General features: G+C 36.4%; 1 protein-coding gene and 1 pseudogene across 5 annotated transcripts in view; one reads left to right on the forward strand and one right to left on the reverse strand.

Moving 5' to 3' along the window:
• Pld5 (phospholipase D family member 5) overlaps positions 1-23049 on the reverse strand; it is a 407561-nt gene that overhangs the window by 171336 nt on the left and 213176 nt on the right. For 4 of the 5 annotated variants that reach the window (XM_015483542.2, XM_015483543.2, XM_048809215.1 and 1 more), the window contains exon 3: positions 5200-5368. In XM_015483542.2, coding sequence (XP_015339028.1) covers positions 5200-5368 — 169 coding nt within the window. Of the gene's footprint in view, positions 1-5199; positions 5369-23049 lie in introns of those variants that run through there. The other variant, XM_048809217.1, reaches the window with a different exon arrangement.
• Positions 7058-10787, forward strand: LOC125618542 (annotated as a pseudogene).

The following is a 23049-nucleotide window of genomic DNA, read 5'->3' on the forward strand; positions in this document are numbered from 1 at the left end:
AGAGTAAGACAAAGTTCATGTGTGTGTATGTGTGTGTGTGCACATGTGTGCACATAAAGAGTTTTAACTAATCAATCAAATGAAATTAAAAGTTCTATATCTAATGGGAGTTTTTATAATCCTTCTTATCTGCCCAGAGTCTCACTATTGTCAGTATTGTAATCGCGTTTTAATTTTACATGGTAACCACCCCAGTATCTAGCACAGTAGAGCTCGTAATAAGAACTCATTATTGGATAATAGAATTAAACTGACTTACACTAGAGTTGCAGTGGGCACACCAATAAAAGAATGTGAATGGTAACAATATTCACAGTATTCATAAACACTTCTATAGGCAATAAAATGGTCAAACACGATTTTCCACACTTTCCATATATATTCACTAACTTAATCTACACAGCAGTAACATAGGTTGTTATCACCCTGCTTTTGATGATGATGAAATTGAGGTACAGAGAATTAGCATTTTGCTCAAGGTCACACATTTACGAAGTATATAAAATAAACCTAAGGTACTCTCTTGGCTTATTCTACACACTTCCTAAGATCTGCTAACCACTTAACTGTGTAGAGAGAGAGAACCTAGACTGACACTTTCCAAAATGACCTTTTAATCACTGATCTTTCATACATGCTACTCACTAACTTAAACAAGTCCTGTTCAATTTAAAAAATCATAATTTTTCAAAATCAAACAATTGTGATATATCATCAGTTGGCAATCATGACTCTCTGGGAGGCCAGTATCGAACTGATTTCACATCAATGCATCTCAGCAAGATTCAGTTATTGCAGCTCATTAATTATTTTATTAGGTTCCTTACAGTGAACTCATAAAGAATGGGATGTTTTTACCCAATGAATCAGGTAGCTCTACTAACAGCCTTCGTCATCCATATTTCCTGGCTTTTTCTGAAGAGTTTTGATTTCATAAATTCCCATCATTTTATCTCATAAATTAGCAATCAAAATGTCCTACAAATTTCAATATTTTATTGGCTAAACTCATCATCCTGACAAAAAGAAACAAAAAGGCTTTGCCTGATCATGTATTTTAATTAAGTTGTAAAATACAGTTACCATGGAACTGTAAATCTCACTAGCCCTTAGCATGGTTGTAATATAGCATAAGAGCACTGTCCAGTTTCCATCAGCACAGAAGGAAACAGACACAATGATATTAGCCAGTGAGAGATAAGAAAGACAAAAGGGTTTTTTCAGGGTGAGAATCAAAACAGCAATCCTTTGGAGGTACAGATTTTTAACCAAGGTGTCTATTTTCATACAAACAAAACAAAAACAGGCATTTATCATTCCTATTAATAATGACCATCCACACACTGTTACAAAATTTTTACTTGTTCAGAGGAAAGACAGATATCATGTACTCTGTTCATTTGCAATTATTTCCTGTGAAGCTTGGCCACTACCTATATCATTTCTTGGTGCATTTTGATTATTACTATAAATAAATGGGCTGCTTTTTGTTTATAGTATTTGTTTATTGGTGTGCTATTTATGGACCCATTTAGAACTATTAGGCTTTGTTGGTTTGGTAGTAAATGCCATGTTTGACTATTTCCCCCAATAAAAATATTTCATATATATCCAGTATGCTGAGAAACTGAGCCAATGTTTATTATCATGTATATTTTGAATGATAGTATATTTATACCAGAACATCTTAAAATTTAAATTGTTTGCATGAATAATTATGGTGTGAACATTCTTTCCTAGCATTGTGTGTATACATTGTGTGTGTGTGTGTGCACGTGTGCGCGCGCGTAATGAGCCAATCAGTGTCTATCTCAGTATTGACAAAGTCTTGGTGAAAATAAAAGCATACTCACAGGCACAAACACTGGCTGCCCAAAGTTTGAAATGTTAAGTAGAGTGTTGAATTTCCTCTTCCATTGGGGAGATAAAATCAGGTAAAAATGGAAACATTGGCTTTTAGCTAGTGCCTTCTTCTGGGGGGTAAAAGGGAGTAAAATGGTGCCTGAAGAAAACAAGATATGGGGTCTTGAATCTCACCCAACATTTCTCTTATGCATAAGCCAAAGGTGAGTTTAACTTATGCTGACTCCTCTTCTTTGGTGCAGTCAGTATATTACTGACTAAAATCTATTATTAACACTTTAACTAGTGTGCAGCTGCATTTACCTTTTACACAATCCATTTGCTCACTACTTATCAAATACTGAGCACCCAGTATGTCAGGCACCTGTGCCAGGCATCATTATAAAAGCAGACTTAACTTCAGCTGTCCATTTTTCCCATTGCCATATGAGCAAGACAGGCAGGGTGGTGTGACTTCCATTATGTAACTTAAGGAAGCCTGGCACAGAAAGATCCTAATGACCTGTCTTCTAGCAGATGCTCTCAACACCTATGAAGGTTTGCTGGGCTCATAGAGCAAAAGGTCAGAATGACAGTTCATCACTTTTCAAACTTATTTGATCCCATAAATCACCTGAAGCTCCTGTCAAAATGCAGATTGATTCAAGTGGGGCTGGGTTTTGTGCTGAGAGCTTGCATTTCTTATATTCTATAAAGTTGCCGCTATTTCCAGGGCCAAACTCTGAGGAAAAAGAGTTAGCTCACACCAGAAGGACTAGCATGGAAGGTCAGATTAAAATCATGCCCAGGGGTGCATACCTGTAATCCCATATACGTGGAGGACCGGGGCAAGAGGATTGCAAGTTTGAGATCAGGTTTAGCAACTTAGCAACTTTTTTTAAAAATAAAAATTTTAAAAAGGCTGTAGATGTAGCTTAATGATGGAGTACTTGCTTAGCCCTGGGTTCAATCCCCAATACCACTAAAATAAAGAAAGGAAGAAAGGAAGGAAGGGAAGGAGGGAGGGAGGGAGGGAGGGAAAGAGGAAGAGAAAGAGAAAGAGAAAGAGAAAAAAAAAACAANGGGAGGGGAGGGGGGATAGTAGAGGTTAGGAAAGGCAGCAGAATACAACATACACTAGTATGGCAGTAGGTAAAAAAGTGGATGTGTAACCGATGTGAATCTGCATTATGTATATAGGGTAAAAATGGGAGTTCATAATCCGCTTGAATCAAATGTATGAAATATGATATGTCAAGAACTTTGTAATGTTTTGAACAACTAATAAAAAAAATTTAAAAAAATAGAGTCTGTGTGGGGAGACATATAACTAGTCTTTAGTATACGTGTTTTCAAATCAAGAGAAGCCCATATGGGCAATTCATTCAGATCTATAGCTGATAAAGATAAAGTAGTCCTAGACATTGAATCTTTCATGTAATAGAACTTAGAAATTAATTTTTGAGGGAAGAGGTGAGTGTATTTTGCATGTGGAAGAAACATGAATTGCTATGGCCACTAAGTGGCTGAGTATTATTTCCAAAGATGGCTGCCTACAGTGCTTCTTAGTCCTGTATCTGGATGCCATGCCTCCAATCTTGGACTTGTGACTTGCTTCAACCTATGAAATATATCGTGAACATCATTCTGGAATGCCAGAACCAGGTCTTTTAGCAGGCCTTAGAGCTTTAGCCTTTGTCTTCTTAGGATCCAGTCACCACATCTAGAGCCCAAGCTAGTTTACAGAAAGATGAGACATGTGTGAACAAAGAAGAGATCCAGCTACCCCCAGACAGTCCAGCTACACCAGCTGACAATCCAGATATGTGTGATCCTTCTTGGATCATCTAGCCCCAGGCAAGCCACTCCAGCAAACACTCTGTGGATCAGTGATGAGTCCTCTCTATCAAGCCCTGCCCCAAATCATGAATGTAAAAAATGACTGATATTTTTTAAACCACTGTTTGGGATGATGCTTGATGCAACAATAAATACTTGAAACAGCTGCGAAATAGCAGACATGGAAACAGGAAGAATGCATGCACGTTTAGCAAGTTTAGTAAATGTACTCAATTCTTTAGTATAACCTTGTGCACTTTGGTTGTTTTTACCTATTTTCTTATAATTTTGACTTTAAAATAGTAAAAATGAAAAACGGATTTCAAAGCACTGATAAGTAATGAGTATAGGCTTACTGCCAAGACATTTTTAATTGCAGACATGAAACCGATGTTACCCTTGACCCATCTAGGACACTTAAGTATAGGGCAGTGATCATAGGTTTGGACAGGATAGCTCAATGCAACTATCATGGTTGTATCAATATAAACAAAAATACACTAAATCCAGCCAGAATCATTTTCTCACATCCAGAGTACTTAATTCAGAAATCACTTAACTCATTTAGTCAGTTTTCTAAGGATGGTTCTGTTCAATAATCACATTTCTGTTTCCTATTCACCCAAATATGACAGACTCAAGAAACAAGTATGATTTCATTGTTTTAAAAGGTTGGCTCTGGGGCTGGGAATGTGGCTCAAGCGGTAGCGTGCTCGCCTGGCATGCGTGCGGCCGGGGTTGGATCCTCAGCACCACATACAAACAAAGATGTTGTGTCCGCCGAATACTAAAAAATAAATATTAAAAAAATTCTCTCTCTCTCTCTCTCTCTCTCTCTCTCTAAAAAAATAAAAAATTAAAAAAATAAAAAGTTGGCTCTGGCCAGACATGTTGGTGCACACTTGTAATCCCAGTGATTCAGGAGGCTAAGATGGGAGGATCGTGAGCTCAAAGCCAGCCTCAGCAAAAGCGAGGTGCCAAGCAACTCAGTGAGACCCTGTCTCTAAATAAAATACAAAATAGGGCTGGGGATGTGACTCAGTGGTTGAGTGCCCCTGAGTTCAATCCCCAGTACCAAAAAAAAAAAAAAAAAGTAGGCTCTGTAGCCTAGTGGTAAATTATAACACAAATTGACCAAATAAATATCTTGGCAATAAGTTACAGAAATAGATTTGTAAACATGCAGGTTGTGCAAAGCATATTTCTGGGCCTTGCTATTGACAGGTGCTCTGATGTGAATGGCACCCCTGGAGCCGTGTGGCACAGTGCTATATGGAGAGCCTATTGTAGGCAAAGTGGAAATATGATCATGCCCTTAAAAGCCTGGGGTGATGGTAGGAGCCAAGCAACATATGATTAACAACAACATGTATAGATAAATGCGATGATATGCACAAACTCATGAGCGAAGGTGGAATTTAAAAAATGAGTTGAGTTTGAGGAGTGGAGGAAAAGAATACTAAAGAGTGTCAAATACACATACGTAAAATTAACACACAGAGAGAGGATGCAGCTTACCTGACATGCTGATGGATGAGTGTGGTTGAGATCCCAATGGGAAGACACTATGTCAACAGACTTTTTGGCCATGTTGAGTAAATTCATCCAGCCTTGGAAAAGTGATAAGTGAAATGGTGCATTTTCTGAATAGTTAAGGCCTTCAGGAATATTTTCCACCAGGGCAATTCTTAGAAAAGATTTTGAAAAAACAAACAAACAAAATCTAGTCAAATTTGAAGCCATCAATCTTTCTTTACATTATTTACACAGAGACATCTGGAAAACACTCTTAAATTTTTCTGAATGTACACGTCCTTCATAATTTATGTCTTTCCATCAAAGGTCTCTTAGGTTTCATCTATGCTAATTGTGTTCTGAAAGTTCACATACTTGACGCTCATATTTCAGAAAAATCATAGTATTTGTCCTTAATGTCCTGTTTCGAATTGACCTTGAAAAAAAAAGGTCAGTGTTTCCTACATGAGCATCATCTTCTAGTACTACATTCCTAATTTTTACCCTGCAGCAATGTAATTACTATATAAAATACTATTTCTGCAAGCTACATGAGACCACAAATTAAGTTTGTATATCTCCAATTTTCAATATGATGTTAGGCTCCTATTGGAATTCAATGAAAGTGCTTATTGCTTAACACCTCTATTGATGCTTCCCAGTCTAAGGTAAAAAGTAATACTGAGAAAAAGTAATAAAAACTGCCTGGTGCAAGATTTATTAAAGTCAAATATAAGGAATGTATAAAATATTAGCAACAAACAAGCCCTAAATAAACTGCAGTTAGCAATATTGTATTTTATCTTTGTATATACTGTTATATATTGGTCACATCTCCATTGTAACCACCTCTCTGAGTTAGCTGAACAATTTTTTTCCAGTTCAGTAAGTGTATATTCTCCTGCATTTCTTGATGAAGAAATCCCAAACTTCTTTGACAACATCTGTTATGTGCTCTCAGAACAATAATCTGTTTTATTAATAGCTGCATGCCTAGAGACAGATGCAAAATTGGGGGCCGGAGGTATAGTTCAATGACAGTGTGCTTAGTATGCATCCGGCCCTGTGTTCCATCCCCAGCAAAATAAAAAATAAATACATAATTTGAGCTCAACAATACTCATAGAATGAATTTCAACATTCCACACAGAATTCAGAACTTCTCAATAAAATCTCTTTTGAGATTTGTTTCATTTAGCTACCTTCAGAAAAAAAAAAAAAACACTGTTAATAAAATATTCAGTGTATATGGTGAACCTAGAATATTATAGCCAGCGTGGGGTTTGGGATTTTGTTCAGAGACATTCACAATTTTGGAATCAAATCACCTCACTACCACCTGTGAATTCATTTAACATTTGTTGATCCCTTTTACATAAAGGACAAACAAATCACTTTAGGTAACACAGAAAGGATGATGATAAATCTCCCTAGTCCCTAGAAATTCATACTCTAGTGGGACAGTCTGTCTCATATTAACTAATTCAAATCGAATCCTAATAGGAAATAGATTCTAGTAAATGGTGAAACACAAGTAAGAAGTTTAATTAGATAGATAATTGGAACCTATGGAGGAAGGAAGATTAATTGATTGGGGCATTTGGAATTAAAGGAAGCTGGACTGGGAATGAGTCTTCAATATAGAATTTTTTATAAGTAAACTGGAAGAGAAAGATATTCTAAGAAGGTGGGGGGAGTTTAGTGTATCTGGACACTTGTAAATTGGTGTGTGAGATTGGAAACTTGTGGAAGGTATTTGTATGGTGGAGAAAACTGGCAGTGTCCACAGAGCCAGCACCGTGGAGGTGGTGAACCAGGAAGAAGAGTTTGGATTTAATGTTCACGCATTTGCAGCAACAAAATGCATTTCATGGGGTTAAGGGGGATAATTCTGGCAGTACAGCTGTATGGTACTGAAGTGGAGAAAAGGGAAACTAGAAGATCTAGAAGGTCAGTAGAGTAAGAGGCTGTTGAAACAGTTCTGAAAAAAAAAAAACAAGAAGTTGAATTAGGTCAATGAAAATAAAAAATGACATGCAATGGACATTATAGAAATTAAATCTTAAGGATGCAATATTTTATGGGTAGGAAGAGCAAGTGATGGAGAAATACTCAGTCGACGAGGACTCAGATTTTTCTGAGAGAAAAATAGCATCTCTGAGCTGGGCTTTGATACACCTTCAGTGGTCTCTGGCCCTTTGCCAAACTAATTTCCATACACAGATTAATTTTAAAAAGTGTACGCCTAAATGCTAAGCCTAACTGAATTTCCTATGGACTTCCCCATTGGCCTTAATAGGTGCTACTTACCCCCTATCCCTCGCTAACATGGTAGCAAGGGTTTGCCAGTGTGACCTGCTCCTCTAGAATTCTAACAGGAAGTAGATTCTTTATTAGACTCAGATGTCCTCTTTTAGTTTTCCACGTTTTTCTTTTTCTTTTTTATTATAGTTGTGCATAATGATGGGACTGCTGTTAACATATTTGTACATCTATACAAATTATATTGTACAATATAACTATATAATTTGGCCCATATCATTCCCCAGCACCTCCTCCTACCCTCCCTGCCTCCCACCTCTTGGTCCCTTTCCTCTATTGTCTCCCTTTGATTTTCAATGAGATCAGTTGGCCTCTTTTGAGTTTCATATTGCAGCAAACTTCACATCTTTTCCTCTTTCCCTGCTATTCTCTCTAGATTTTGGCATTTTGGTATTTAGAAAATGTAACATTTACATTTTCTAAATCCCAGTTCCTACACTGGTCATTGAGCTCTCCCTCAGTACACCTTCAAATTTCCAATTTAAACATCACTTCCCCTTGATGGGCTTCCCTATGACCCCAAAGTAGGCTAGATCCCTAATGAGCAACTCTGCCCCTTTCATCCTACTCATTAAGGTTGCTCTCCTTGGTAGACTGTAGAGTGTGCAAAGGCAGGAACCTACTCCATTGGTCCAGATTTGTATCCCTAGCACTTAACAATGTGTCTAAAGAGTGTGTGCTGAGTTTTATTAAAATCTGAACAACTTGGAAGAGGCAGGTAGGGCTGTTACTGCTGACAAGGAACATGGGAAAGGATGAAAATTGGGGATTGGGAGATAGTGCCAAGGTAAAACACATGAAGAGGAAACCATCCCAAGGCTTAATGTGGAGGAAATGCCTACATCTTATGGTTGGCAGAGTGAGAGACAGACAAGAGGATTTTAGAAGTAACCAATTGAAGAATCTAGAAGTCAAGAGAAGCCCAGGAGAAGGCAGCAGTGAGGAAGTCAAGAGAGAGTTAAGTTTTACCTACTTCAAAATCTTCAAAGGCAGAAGACAGTGGTCAAAATTTAATATTGTGATATTATCCACATTTTAAGCCCATTACCCAATTCATAGAAGTTAGACATGGCATAAACACATGAATTGAGACAATCAGCAGTTTCAGCCTTCCCTACAACCATAAAGTATATTTCAAACCATGAATATATTTAAAAACTACCCCCAAACCAAAAAAGATTCCCCTTCACCAAAACCAAAACACAATAGCTACCAAATATAACTGACTAGTTTCTTTTTTAATATCTTTTAGTTGTAGGTGGGCTCAATGCCTTTATTTTTATTTACTTATTTTTATGTGATGCTGAGGATCGAACCTAGTGCCTCACCCATGGTAGGTGAGCACTCTACCACTGAGCCACAACTCCAGCCCGAAACTGACTAGTTTTAATCTTACTTTGATATAAAAAAAAAACATACTGAGAAAGACACGAGAAGTCTCAAGAAGCCCAGATAAGTCAAATAGATAAAATAAGGAATGTAGAATGAATGATTGTACAATTGTGGATGGCTCATACCATCCCATTCTTCTTACTGTCCCCTTACTGACTTCTGCTAGGCATATGAATGAGTGAGGATTCCCAGTCTCTTTTGAGGTGTTCTTAACGTGGATTTGTGGATACAACCCATAGGTTCCTATTAACTTGGATTTTGACATTTTTATTTACCCTAATCTGTAATCAAAATTTAGCATTCCCTTTAATTATGACCAAAGACAACCACAGGACTATAATTAGCAGAATCTGTAATTTTGGCAGTATTAAGAACTTTTCTTTTTTTTCTAAAACAAGATGGCACCATCTATCCTGCTCTTGCTAGTCCAAGGATATGGGCTGGGTATGGTGAATGGACTACCCCACACTTGTATTTTCCAGGTGGTCTGGGGCATTCTTTATAAAGTTTATACTGAAATCCTCTACCCTTCTCAAAATCAGGGATGACAGGTGGAATTTGAACAAAAAAATTACAAAGTTTATACAACTATAGTGATATGGGATCTTGTTTGGCAGGGTTGCTAGAATAAAAGTACATATCATCAATTCACTAACAATGGACCACTGCATGACTTCAGCTTCCCAAAAGTAGTTTGCCCTGAATTTTCACAAGGAAACAATGTCTTGGCAATGTGAGCCTTATACTACTCCTTCTAAAGATGGTACAGCTGGGATACTCAACCTACAATTTTATGATGTGAAAACTGAAAACATGTTTGAGATCATCCATCCAGAAAAAAAAAAAATGCAACATTGATTAGAGTCCATTGGTCAGAAGATAAAAGTACCTTGCCTGAGTTGTTAACAATCAATTTTGTTTGTTTGTCTAAATATCAGTTTTAACACAAATACAAACAAATTACATTTGGAAAAATTAATGATTTTGTGTTATCACCTGGACTCCAACAATACAAAAGAGTAATGTTCTAGCAAGTAAAGATGTACCTTCGTTTGTTGGATTATATCAACACCCCAACTTTGGTGGATCACATGCAGCTTTAGCCAATAAGTTTCTTTAATGATAATAAGGTTACTATGGAATAACAATAATAATAAAAACCATTGTTATGGTAATAGCTAGAACATGTGTTGACAAAACCATTGTTTCCTACAAATAGGGAACAAATATTGCACTATATTCAACAAATGGATAAAACGCTGTAACACAACTACCAAAATATAGCCATAAGTATTGATTAGAATTCTAGTGCTACTAAGTTTTGTGCTGCTTAGGGTTTCATGCTTATCAAAGTAACAATTTTAAACTTGAAATGTGATCCTGTATTTTGATTTTGGAAATAGTTCTTGTACCAAGTCTACTATAGCCCTCACAGATATATATTAGTACTAGCTAGATTGGGAAATCTGAGAGAACAAATGGAATGTGGGATGTTAAATACTACAAACTTATTTCTAAACTAGTAGTTTCTGATTCTATACATTTTGCTGGGTGTCCAGATGGTGAGCATATTTTAACAGCCATGTGTGGTCCCAGGTTACATTTTAGTATGGGTACAAGATTTGGCATTATAATGGCTCTTACACAAATACAATATGTCATCAAATGCAGAATTATGGCAAGTTTGGACGGACTATTTCCAGCAAAAACAGTAGCTTACCAAGCGGTTTCAACTGAAGTACTCAGTGAGGAACCTAAAGTCAGCTTTAAGAAATAAACCAATCACTAATCTTAAACTTCATAGAAGTGGTTACCTCAGAATATGAAACCATCACCAGGAAATGCTATTATCAAAAACAGCCCTTTTTAAAAATCAAAGAAGGGTCTGGGGTTGTGGCTCAGCGGTAGAATGCTCGCCTCAGGGCCCTGGGTTCGGTTCTCAGCACCACATAAAAATAAATAAACGAAATAGAGGCATTGTGTTCAACTAAAACTAAAAAATAAATATTTTTTTTTAAATCGAAGGAAGCATGAACTGATAAGAGCTCAGCTTTGCCATCAATTTTTGCTCCATAGACACACCATGAAAGACTACCTCTCATTCAAGTTCTAGAGACCCTCAGATAGAAAAAAAGAAAAAAAAAACAATCAAGAATGTAAAAAAGAAATGGAAGGAAAATGAACAACTGTGTTTTAGTCAGCTTTTTTTCCCTGCTGTGACCAAAAGAGCTGACAAGAACAATTTTAAGGAGGAAAAATTTATTTGGGGCTCATGGTGTTAGAGGTCTCCATTCATAGATGGTCAATTGCATTCCTTGTGGCCTGAGGTGAGGCAGGACATCATGGTGGAAGTGTGTGCCAGAGGAAAGCAGTTTAGGATGTAGCCACCAAGAAGAAGAAAGAGCTTCCCTTACCACGGACAAAATATATATCTCAAAGATACACCCTTGGTGACCCATCTCCTCTAGCTACATCCTACCTGCCTACAGTGACCACTCAATTAATCCCCATCAGGATATTAATATTGCACTATATTGCACTTCACCTTTGAATTTTCTTGCCTTGTCTCACATAGAAGCTTTTAGGGGAAAACCTTATATCTAAACCATATCAACTAGAAAACAAAACAACAAAAAATTAGTTGGAGAATACTCAAGAAGAGATAGCCCTTTTGTAGGAACTGGAAGATTTGGGATTCAGAATCAGGTAAAGAGCCACAGAAAGTAAAGTGGCTATCAGAAATCAGTGCAAAGAGATCTTCTATGAAAACCATTGGTGTACACAGAATTTCCATGTGCCACATTTAATGTTGGTCTCCAATTTTAACCACTTATCCAAGAATATGTGGAAAATTATTTAATTGTGCCTATTAAATTGATTTTACATGATACATGATCAAGAAAAGAGACATACTTTTTCAGCTAAGCTTGACAAATTGAAAGACAAAATTTTAGTAGATGGCAGGATTTATTATATAAAGGAGTAAAGGTGTGGTAAACTTAAGTAAGGAGAAGAATGTTCATACAGTCATTGCTGACATCTCCAAGTCTTTAACTGTGGTCGTGATCAGATATTGCTATTTCATAAATATGTAGTACATGATATATATGTTCTCATATCATAAATTTTTTAAAAAATATTTTGATAACTTTGTTTGAACATTATTACAAAGCTAACAGTTCGCATTTTAACTTATGCATCTGGAAATACCATTCAGGAAGAATCCATTGTTTCCTGTGAAAGGGCGGTTAGTTCTCATTGGATGAATGAGAGTTCCTTTTTCTTCTATTTCATACTTCCCCAAAAGATAAGAGGGTAAGATTATCAGAATTTCAGGAGAAAAAAAATTGGGTCAAAGGCAAATATGGAAATGTCTAATCATTTCTAGATAATAGAGAAACTGGGAGCAAGTGAAGAAGACAGGGAAAAGGTACTGGAAAGAATGGAAGAGGAGAGTGAAAAATTCCCTGGAAGCCAAGGAAAATCAAATTTATTTTTATTATTATTTGGTTTTTTAAAAATATCAAAGAAATCACAAATTTATAATAAAACTAAAAACAGAGCACTGGGGCCTAGGGACCAGGCTTTTGTTTGGAGAATGAATAAGAGGAGCAGGGAGCCCCAGAGGAAGCTCTGCTTACCTCCTCACAGATGCCCTCTCTCACTTGACCTGAAGGTCTCTATTGCTCCTTTGTGATTGCTGGAAAAGGTCTCTAGAAATCAGCTTTGAAATGACTTATTTCTGTGACCTATCTTTTTATTTCCTTTAACAACCAACATCTGGCTACTCTCCAGGGGCCCTATCTAATTAGTGTATGTGCAGAAGTCATTTACATGTCATTACAGCCCTTGCTATACTCTTACTTCTCCTGCAAGGAAAGAAAAGAGGAGGCAGATCTCATTAAAATTCACCTTTGGGCAAATCCCTGGAATGCCTGCTTCCTGGGGCTTTAAGGGAACTCTCTCCAGAAGCTTTAGCACCATTCAAGACACCAAATAACAGGGAGGCAAGCTGAGTACACCAGGACACAACCCCGCCCAAAGCTTTTTACGCCTCTTTTCATGGCACTTAAAAATAAACTATAAATGATTTGAACTGTGGGTCCAGGGAGCTAGGTGGAATAAATATAAGAAAAGGCCTTTTATTTTGTTAATAGAATTTAAAATAGAATTCTCACTCTTCTTATTAATAGCATGTATTTATCCTCCGAACTTAATGTGATCATCAAAATTCCTCCTTTAATCCAGGAGCAATATGGTACCTTCTCAAAGAAATATTTGTAGTTCTCCTCTTAAAAGCTAGTTAAAAAAAAAAAATGAAGTTTCACATGTTTGCTAGCTTTTAAAAGAGGGTGTGTGAGTGTGTGTGTGTGTATTTTGGTAGTTACAGGAAACTTTAAGATTTTTACATTTTTTACACATTATTCTGGTATTATTATAGAGAAATGTTGAAAAGGAAGGATTTGAAATTACAGGGACAAAACACAGCTCTGCCCGTTATGAGCTACATGACCTTCAACAAATTAATAACCTGTTTAAATGTTTCCACTTCTGAAAAGACAAAAGGTTATTACAAAGATTAGAGGAGTGCATCTCTGTGAAGTGCTTTGCTCAGTGCCTGCTTCAAAGTAAGCACAAAATAAAAGACACATTATTTTTAAACATAATCCACAGCACAAAAACCTGCAAGTTTTCAAACTGATAAGTTACTTAAAAAGACTACATATTTTGGCTAAAGGCCATCTAATAAACTGTTAATGTGAGCTTTCTTTCATTGTTTAATGTAATAGATCATTATTAGGACCTGATTTATATTGATAATTGGCAATTTATAGACTTTCATTCCTTAGATCTTGGTTCTCTGATAGCATTAATCGGGAAACCGAACAGATGGGTTTGTCCCATCAAAACAATTAGATTTGCACTCAAAGTTAAAAAGTATCTTCATTGTAGTCATTTGGTTGCAATGGAAGCCCAGGATTGATAAGGCAAAGGTTAACTTTCTCAAAAAGATACTGGACTCTCTGGGGTTGAAGTAGATGACTTGCTACGTATGGGGGTGATTCCCTGATTGCCTTTGAACTTAGAAATAGCTGAGAGAGATCAAGTGAGCTTGCTTTAATTCAGCTGACAAATATGTTTCATTTCTTCAGACAATTTGGGTCAGAGCGAGTTTGCCAGCCCTATGTGTTATTAATAAAATCCTGATAATTTTTAATCTGGCATAGAGAGGACCTATCAAAATAATGAGAGATTTGCTTTAAAAATCTTTAGCCAACTTTTATTTTTAATAACTTTATTTTGTTTATTTATTTTTATGTGGTGCTGAGGATCGAACCCAGTGCCTCACACGTGCAAGGCAAGCACTCTGCAAATGAGCCACAACCCCAGCCCTAGCCAACTTTTTATTTTGAAAAATTTCAATCTACAGAAAAATTACAAAGGACAGCAAATAAATACATTCACTGCAAGAAAGAATCTTGTGTACACAAATACATACACACAAACCAGCTGAGTGTAAGTTATAGATAGCATGCAGTTATTCCTGAAGTTTCAGAATACATTTCTAAGGAAGTCGTTTTTCTAAATAAACACAATTATCACACAGGAAATTTGATGTAATATGGTCCTGTTATCTAATATTCAAATTTTTCCAGTTGTCCCAATAATGTCCTTTGTTTTTTAGCATCCAAGATCCAATTAATATTCACTCATTGCATTCAGTGTTCATGTTCCTTGATCTCCTTTAGTCTAGGAGAGTTCCTCAGCATTTTTGTTTTGTTTTGCATGACACTGATATTTTTGAAGATCCCAGATCAGTTTTTTTTTTTTTTTTGGCTGAATAATCCTGAATTTGTTTGCTTGATTGTTGCCTCGTGATTAGATTTAGGTTCAATATTTTTGGCAGGAAGACTACATAGGTGGTGTGTTTTCCTACATGTAGGGTACCAGGTGGTTCAGAGTAGTGGCTGGTTCTACTACTGGTGATGTTAGCTTTGGTCACTTGGAAAAAGAGATGTCTGCCAGATATTCCTACTTGAACTGTAACTTTTCTCCCTGTATAATTAATAAATAACTTGTGCAGAGGCCCACTGAGGTGGTACAAATACCCTGTTCCCTAGCATTTCACTAAGTAACTGAACATCCTTCAAGAATCCTATGATTCCTGACTGTATCTATTCTTTTTTTTTTTTTACTATATTGGCTGCGAATTGATAATTTCCTATCTTGTGTTCTATATTTGTTAGTTGGTGCTCTTCTGTAAAATCACCTGTTTTATGTTTTTTAAATTAAAAATTTTTTGTTTTATTGGTGTAGACTCCAAGATTAATTTTTTAAAATTCAAAGGGTTTTTGTCTAGCATTGTTGTAATCTGTTCTGATGTTCAAATTGCTGCCTACCTTGCAGCAGAAGCCCTTGTCAATTATACAGACATTCTGTTCTTTTACTATATTTTTTCAATTTTTAAATACTTTCTTATTTTTTCTCATCAGTTGTTTCATTTTTATTAACTTCTAAATTGGAGAAGAGGGGAAAGTAGACGGGCTTTTTCCCATGTCCACCTCAATCTATATGCCATCCTGTCAACTCGTTGACAACCAGGAAATCTACAGTGATGGTACAACAATTTTTTTCTGGCTTAAAGTTTCTCAGTGCTGGCCCAGAAAGGAAATGAAGACCCACCCAAGCACAGGGGATCAAGAGTAAGTGGACCAATTAGAAGACCTCTGTAGGGTTGGAGGTGATGCTCAGCAGTAATGTACATGATTAGCATGCTCCAGGTCTCAGGTTCAATCCCTAGCACCAGAAAAATAAAATAAAATAAAGGACAAATGCAATAGCCTACTATTGAGGTGAAAAAAACATGGAGGCTTTAGTGCTGAGGGTGGAAAAAACTGGGGAGATGTTGAATATACGTTAAAGGTAATGTTTTGTGTTGTGTGACCAGAAAACTTAACAAGAAAAACGTAGAGGAGGAAAGCTTTATTTTGGCTCACACTTCAATCAAGGTTTGGCACTTTATACCTCTGGGCCCAAGATGAGGCAGAACATCGGGTGGAAGGGTGTGGGATAGGAAAGCAGGTCAGAACACTGCAATCAGGAAACAGCTCTGCTCATCAGGGACAAAAAAGGCATTCCTCCAGTGACCTGTCTCCTCCATCACACCCTATCTGCCTACAGTTACCACCCAGTTAATTTCTATAAGTGGAATCCACTCACTAGGTTACAACTCTCATAATCTAATTATTTCACCTCTGAATATTCTTATATTGTCTACACATACATTCTGAGGGATACAGCATATCCAAATCACAACAGGTAGGGACCTTCAAACACTGCCTTGTAGAAGATACAGGAAGCTGATCCATCTATGTAGTCAAAATGTATCTCTGGATTTATTTATTTTAAAATAAATTCTTAACTAATGGTTTTTTGGTTTCAAGTCGTCTTTGATTTAAGGCACAGTGAAACTTTTAGCAATGGAGAATTTACCATCAATTATTGCTAGTATCTGTTTTTTGAAATAAGGGCCAAGAAATAGGAGTGCTGACTCATGTCTTTAACATCAGATTTTACCCAGCAACTTCAAAACAATGAAGTTTGATCTAACACTGCTCAGGGCTGGTGGGAGCTATTTATTTATTCATTAGGAGAGGGACATTCTATGTTATTTTCTTTCTTCCTTCCTATTTTGAATCTCAGCAATTCGCAGTAAATCTCATCACTTGACAAATTCTTTCTTGCCCACCACCATGAGCTATGTCAAACTGATGTGTACCCTACTGATGCTGGCCAAATGACTGACTGGTCACCACTGATGTGTCCATGAATTCTCTTGTTTGGAATGAATTCTCTATGACTCAGTAATTCTCTCAAAACCTCCAGAGAAAGTAGATCTGGAAGAATCCTTAGACTAGCATAGCAGTTTCTTGTTCAGGAAAGTTGTATGTAGCTGACACTACTTGGAAAACTAAAAAAATGATTTTTGAAAAGCAGGAAAAGTGTCAACTAAGTGGCCCAGTTGGAGTGAAGCAATTGTAAATTACAAGCTGTCTCGTGAGCTCTATAGTTGGTACCCTTCCCTGGGGACACTGGGCAGAAGACAATTTCAGCTCATATATTTCAAGTCCACCAACAGTGATCAGCATCATTTGGCAGAACATGTGCCATTTCCAGTGGTTTAAAATAGTTTTTCTAAATGTGCCTTTTCACTCCAAATATGGCTTGAATTTCTTCAGAGTTGACACACAAAAGGGTATGGGATAATTTTGTAATGACTAAATTTTGCTGGATGAACAAATACATTTTATAACCTGATTCGCTCCCAGACCCCCTACTGAGGGTAGGTAGCACATAAGCCTATGTATGTATATTTCCCTTAATGCAATAAATTGTTTTTTTTATCAACTTTCTGTGTATATAGAATTTTAATTATTATTATCTCTGTGCCAAAGTTTTAAAATTCAGGGGTCTAAGGATGTAGCTCAATGATAGAACATGTGGTTAGCATGCTTGAGAACCTGGTTTCAATCCCCAGCACCACAAAAATAAAACAAAAAAAAGAAAACAAAACAAAACAAAAACAATAAAATTTAGCATTATCTTATTTAATTATTTTCCCAAATATTTTTTTAAAAATTGAAAAGCCAGGCCTGAAGGCATGTACCTGCAGTCCCAGCAACTTGGGAGGCCAAGGCAGGCAGATGGTTTGAGCCCAGGCCAGCCAGGGCAACATAGAGAGACCCTGACTCAAAAACAAAATAAAAATATTAATAAGTGAGGAAAAACCTCAAATGGTTTTGGTGAAACAAATGTCTTCATCCAATGTTTCTATTAAAAAACTTCAGTGATGATGAAAATAATTCTGATTTAAATCTATTAATCTATTTTTAAGATTCAAGGAAAACTTCCTATGTGTAGGAGGTGTTATGTGCCTAGGCTAAGAAAATTCAAATAGTACAGATGATCCCCAGTGTAAAGTAAACTCATTCCTAGTTGCTAGTGTTCCTTTTCCTGGACCCAGGGTCAACTACTGTTACCAGTTGCTATTTTCGACAATTAAGGTATTTTCTTCATACATAGCCATTAAATTATATATTTTTTGTATTTGGACCTTTCAAAGCATGTAGGATCACTTCTTAAGATATAATAAATGTTTAATGCTTTTATTCATCTGGAGGAAGTCAGGACCTCAGGAAGGTTTAGTTCAGAGCCCAAAGAAGAGATTGCTCACAAGCCATTTCCCTTTCTCTATTTTGTTTTCCAAAATCCTGAGCTGTTGAAGAGATGACACTGGACATTCCTGAGAAAAGGAGATAGAGGAATGCCTTTGAGAAACACCAAGGTAGGGAAGAGAAAGACTCCATGTCTGGAAAGAGGAGACCCTCTGGGGGACTTTACTAGCAGCAAAGGACCTAAAGGCCTATTGGGAAGAGGGCAAACTCTCAGGATCAGAGGTTACATATTACACCCTGGGAGGCTGTACTCAAGGCTTAGGGTCCCCAGTTTTGCAAGTTCCAAGAATTAAGGGAACCCAAGCCCATGTTGATAGATGCTAACTATAGTAACCAAAGGAGCCTCTGATGATTGCTGCTGGGAAAGGCTCTGGGATTTTGTACAACCTTGGGCTGTTAGTGCTGAGAATGAATTCCTATCAGTCATCAGCCTTAAGAGTCCAATTTAAGCTAATATAAAGCCTATGACTGGAATTTCTAATGAATGGAGGTTTGGGGGTTGAGAGTCAGACCTACCACACAAATGTGGTCCCTGGTCTTCTTATAAGGGGTCAGGTTGATACTGTTATCCTACACTGCATTAATATGCTCCAGTCTGCTAAGCTATGATCAAGAAATGCCCCATGATTCATATGAAACCTCCTTTGATCTCAACTAGCTCATTTTGGTAGACCTCAGAGGGCAAGCTGCAAAAGTATTCTGGAAGCAAGAAATGGTGGTCTTATCTAACCAGCATTATTTTTTAACATCATCTATACTTGTCTGTCTGCACAAATGAGCATTTACTCCTAAGACTAAGAAAAGAACATACAAAATTAAAAGTCATAAATTTTTTAAATAGATGGAGTTGTTGCCCAGCCTGTCCCTGAACTTCTGCGCTCTAGAATCCTGCTTTGGCTTCCTGTGCCCAGTGGAAATTCATAATTTTCTCCCAAATAACCAATTTGACATCATGCAACAAACAGAAAACTTCACTCATATTACCAAGGAATATCACACTGGAAAGAGAATTTGAATTTGTTAAAACACACCCCCCCCACACACACACACTTATATACACAAACATTTTTACTTTTTATAGATTGATAACAGGAAATTCATGTAAATCTTAACTCATCCCATGAAACCCATAACTCCCTCGCCAGGAAGTAGTATTTTCCATTAATTTTTAATAAAGAAATTACATTAAGTTTCCCAGTGGAAGAATCAGAGGAGGTAAGAGATGTGTGTCTTGGGCTGAGCTTCCATTTGCTCTTGTCTCATTATCAGTTTGTAGGGCAAAGTTTCATTCAATGGCTTATTTGTTGCTGGCAAGGGATTTAAAATGCTACTAGAAAGGAAACCTCTAGGTACCAATGGCTTTTAAGGTCTGGACACAGAATATTAAGTTGAATCCTGCTATGTTTTAACTATTTTAGCAACATGCAGTGTGTGGACCTGAAAAAGTTTCAGTTTGTATAACTGATCTGTATAACTGTATCTGTGAAAGAATGCTGCTATTCAATTTAGAATAGGGCAAAATTAGGAAATAAGCAAAATCATGAACATTAGAAACTATTGGAAAATGTAGATAAATCTCATATAGCCATATATTTTAAAATACTATGATAATTATAGCTGTTATTTATTGAGTATGTCTGCATGCCAAGTACTTTTCAGACATGATCACACTACCTTGTGATACAGGTATTAGCTTTCCTAGCTTTCTGTTTTATTTAACTGATAAAACAAAACATAGCACCATCCATATTAAGGGGTACCATGTGATGTTTTGAAACATGTATACATTGTGTAATGTTGAAATCAGCTTAAACATGTATATTTCTCAATGTTAGTCAGTTCTTTATGGTAAAGTGTCCTTTCTTCTAACTTTCTGAAATTTATAAGACTTTATTGTACACAACATACCAATATAACAATACTTTGTTACCTATAGTCACTCCATTGTGCAAGAGGACACAAGAACTTCTTATTCCTATCAAACTGTAACTCAGTGCCCACTGATTAACCTTTCTCCATCCCTCCCTTACCCTTATTCTCTACACCCTCTGGAAACTACCAATCTGCTTTCAACTAATATAAAATCAACTTTTTTAGATTCCACATATGACAGATATCAAGCAAAACTTCTCTTTCTGTGCCTGGCTTACTTCCTGTAGCATAATGATCTCCAGTCCCATCCATGTTATTACGAATGACAGAATTTCATTTTTTTTGTGTGGGCATGACTGAATAGTATACCATCATGTATATGCACCACATTTTCATTATACATTTATCAGCTGACACAGGTTCTTTCTATTTCTTGGTTATTGTGAACCATGCTGAAATAAACCTAGAAGTGCATATATCTTTTAGACATATTGATTTTATTTTATTTGACTCTAGACCCAGCAGTAGGCTTGCTAGATCATGAGATAGTTTTATTTAGAATTTTGAATGTGAAGATGACCAGGCTTGGGCAATATTGTAATGGAATAGGCCCAGCCACAATTTAGTTGCAGAACCAGTTTTCAAATCTTGTTCTGACACCCAAATCTGCCCTGTTCAGCGCCTCCCTTCTTGAAAGCTCCCTGTGTTATTTGTGTGTATATGACCATTTTAGGACAACAGTGAAAAAACAACCCTAGTAGGGACCTAGTAAGGATGACAGTGTGGTTATTAACACTAATGAACATTTGCAAGACAGGCTTCTCCTTTATTTCCCTTTTGCTATATAATAAAACACATTTATTGCCTCTACCAACAATTAGCTATTCTCCATTAATACACTGATGAATCTTTAATCCTGCAAGTACCACATTAATTAGCCAAATCTAGCTTCAATTTTCCCCAATAGCTGTTTATCAATCCTTCATGTAATTTCTCTACTTAACATCTCAATGAGTTTCAACATATTTTTAAACTGATGAACTCAGTTATATGATATGATAGAATTATTAGGTTCTATAGACACAAGAAAAATTAACATCCAAGTGTTTTCTGTGAATTTCCTATAAATATGTAAATATTTTAAATAATGAGTAATAAACCTTTCATTCATATTCACATTATAATTAACTTTGAATTTAAGCAGCATCCAAGAAGCTATAAATTTGGGCTTCTGATTCACTCCCAATCACCTTCTAATTTATATTTTCTCTCATTACAACGAGGCTATGAAAAACTTCAATCTTGCAATTCTCTAATCTTAGAAGTTTAAAAATTCATAAGGCAAAATTAGAATCTGTGTAGGAGATATTAGGGTTTAGTAAAAGGAATGCTGAATTGTAAGTCATAGGAACTTGATTCCAAGCCAGAGTCTGTCTCCTGCTCAAATTATTACTTTGCAAACAAATTTTCTCATCTACAAAATGACAAGGTTACAAGGGACATTCTGTGAGATCCCTTCTATGTAATGTAGAGTGTAAATAAAAATGAGAAATAAAAATGAGAAACAAAAATGTAAAAAAATATACATTTTTAAACATAAAGTTAAACTCCTTAAAGTGATTACAAATCATGGTATGTATCTATAGATAGATAGTATATACACGTATATATAAAGTAGATAAATGTATATGGTTATTTTATATCATATCAGAAGTAATGTGCACATAATAATGAAACAAGTTAAATGTGAGCAATAGGCTTCCAGTTTAAAATGTTATGTAAGAAAAAAATCAAATTTTTAACAGTTTAACCTTTTTGATTAGTATTACCACTGAGAGTCACTTACCCAATTAATCAGCTTTAAAGTATTTAGAAACTTTTTAATACACTCCTAATCTTTATCCTAGGAGGTAATACTAATAGCCTAATCACTCAAGTGCAGGAAAATAACAGAATGGCTCTCATTTCTCCTTACTCTTCCCTGATAACCACTCTCTAGTTTTACTGTATTGGGTATCCTCCTATATTTGGAGGAGTGTGGGGAAGGGAGGGAAGGAGAGGAGAGAAATGTGGGTATAGACTAAGGCAAGAATAAAAAAAGAAGAAAACTTACATGAAATCAATGGAAAACTGGCATTTCCATGAGAACAGAGGACAAATGGAAACTTCAACTGAGGGAAATGGTACATTAAGGAAGAAGAGGGTTAGGAGATGATGTAGCTATCCTTCAATAATTCAAGCTTTATTACAGGAAATATTCCCATTATTTTCCCCTCCATGATTCCCTAATTGGATTAGAATTCAATCCAATTAGGGAATCTATTTCTGATCAAGTTTAAGGGTGAAAAATGGAAATTTCCAAGGCTTTGATAATTTCTCAATATGGATATTTTGAGAAAGTGCTTGTCTGAATGGGATAAATAATTTATGATTTTGAAAATATTCTTAGAAAATGGGAACATATTTTACCTGGAGAAGGTCAAAAATAATACCTTGACATAATAAAAGGCAGAATGTGCCATGCAAAGTTTGAATCAGGGTAATAGAGCAATCGACGGTTCTCTCCAAGTCCATACTTAAATGCCAAAGCTTATTTAATTATAGTATTGATTTTTTTTTTCTCTTTTTAACCCAACAAAATGTCACCCTCAATGAGGGCTCTCAACCCAAAGCACTCTTGTGTAGGTGGGGTATAAATCAGTAGCAGCAATTGTAGCAAGATGTAGTCAAGATTTAGAGACTCCATAGCAGGCAGCATTTCAGCTTGGTCTCATGTTCCCTAAACACACATGCTGTGAGCAGATAGTCCATAATTCTGGCACCTGTCTCCCTCTCTTTCTTCTATAGGCTGTGGGCAGACATATGTGACTCCTGCCTCTTGGATATCTTCCCAGATAGACCAATGGGACTCTTTCATTTCTTTTCCAGCATACTTAATGGAACCAAATTCTCTCCTGAACTGAGTGGGTAGCCACAGCTCTGTTAAAAAAAAAAATTGTCACACCTGTTCTTCAGGCTCTTCCATAACACA

The sequence above is a fragment of the Marmota marmota genome, unplaced genomic scaffold (genome assembly GCF_001458135.2).
Source record: "Marmota marmota marmota unplaced genomic scaffold, marMar, whole genome shotgun sequence".
NCBI lineage: Eukaryota > Metazoa > Chordata > Mammalia > Rodentia > Sciuridae > Marmota > Marmota marmota.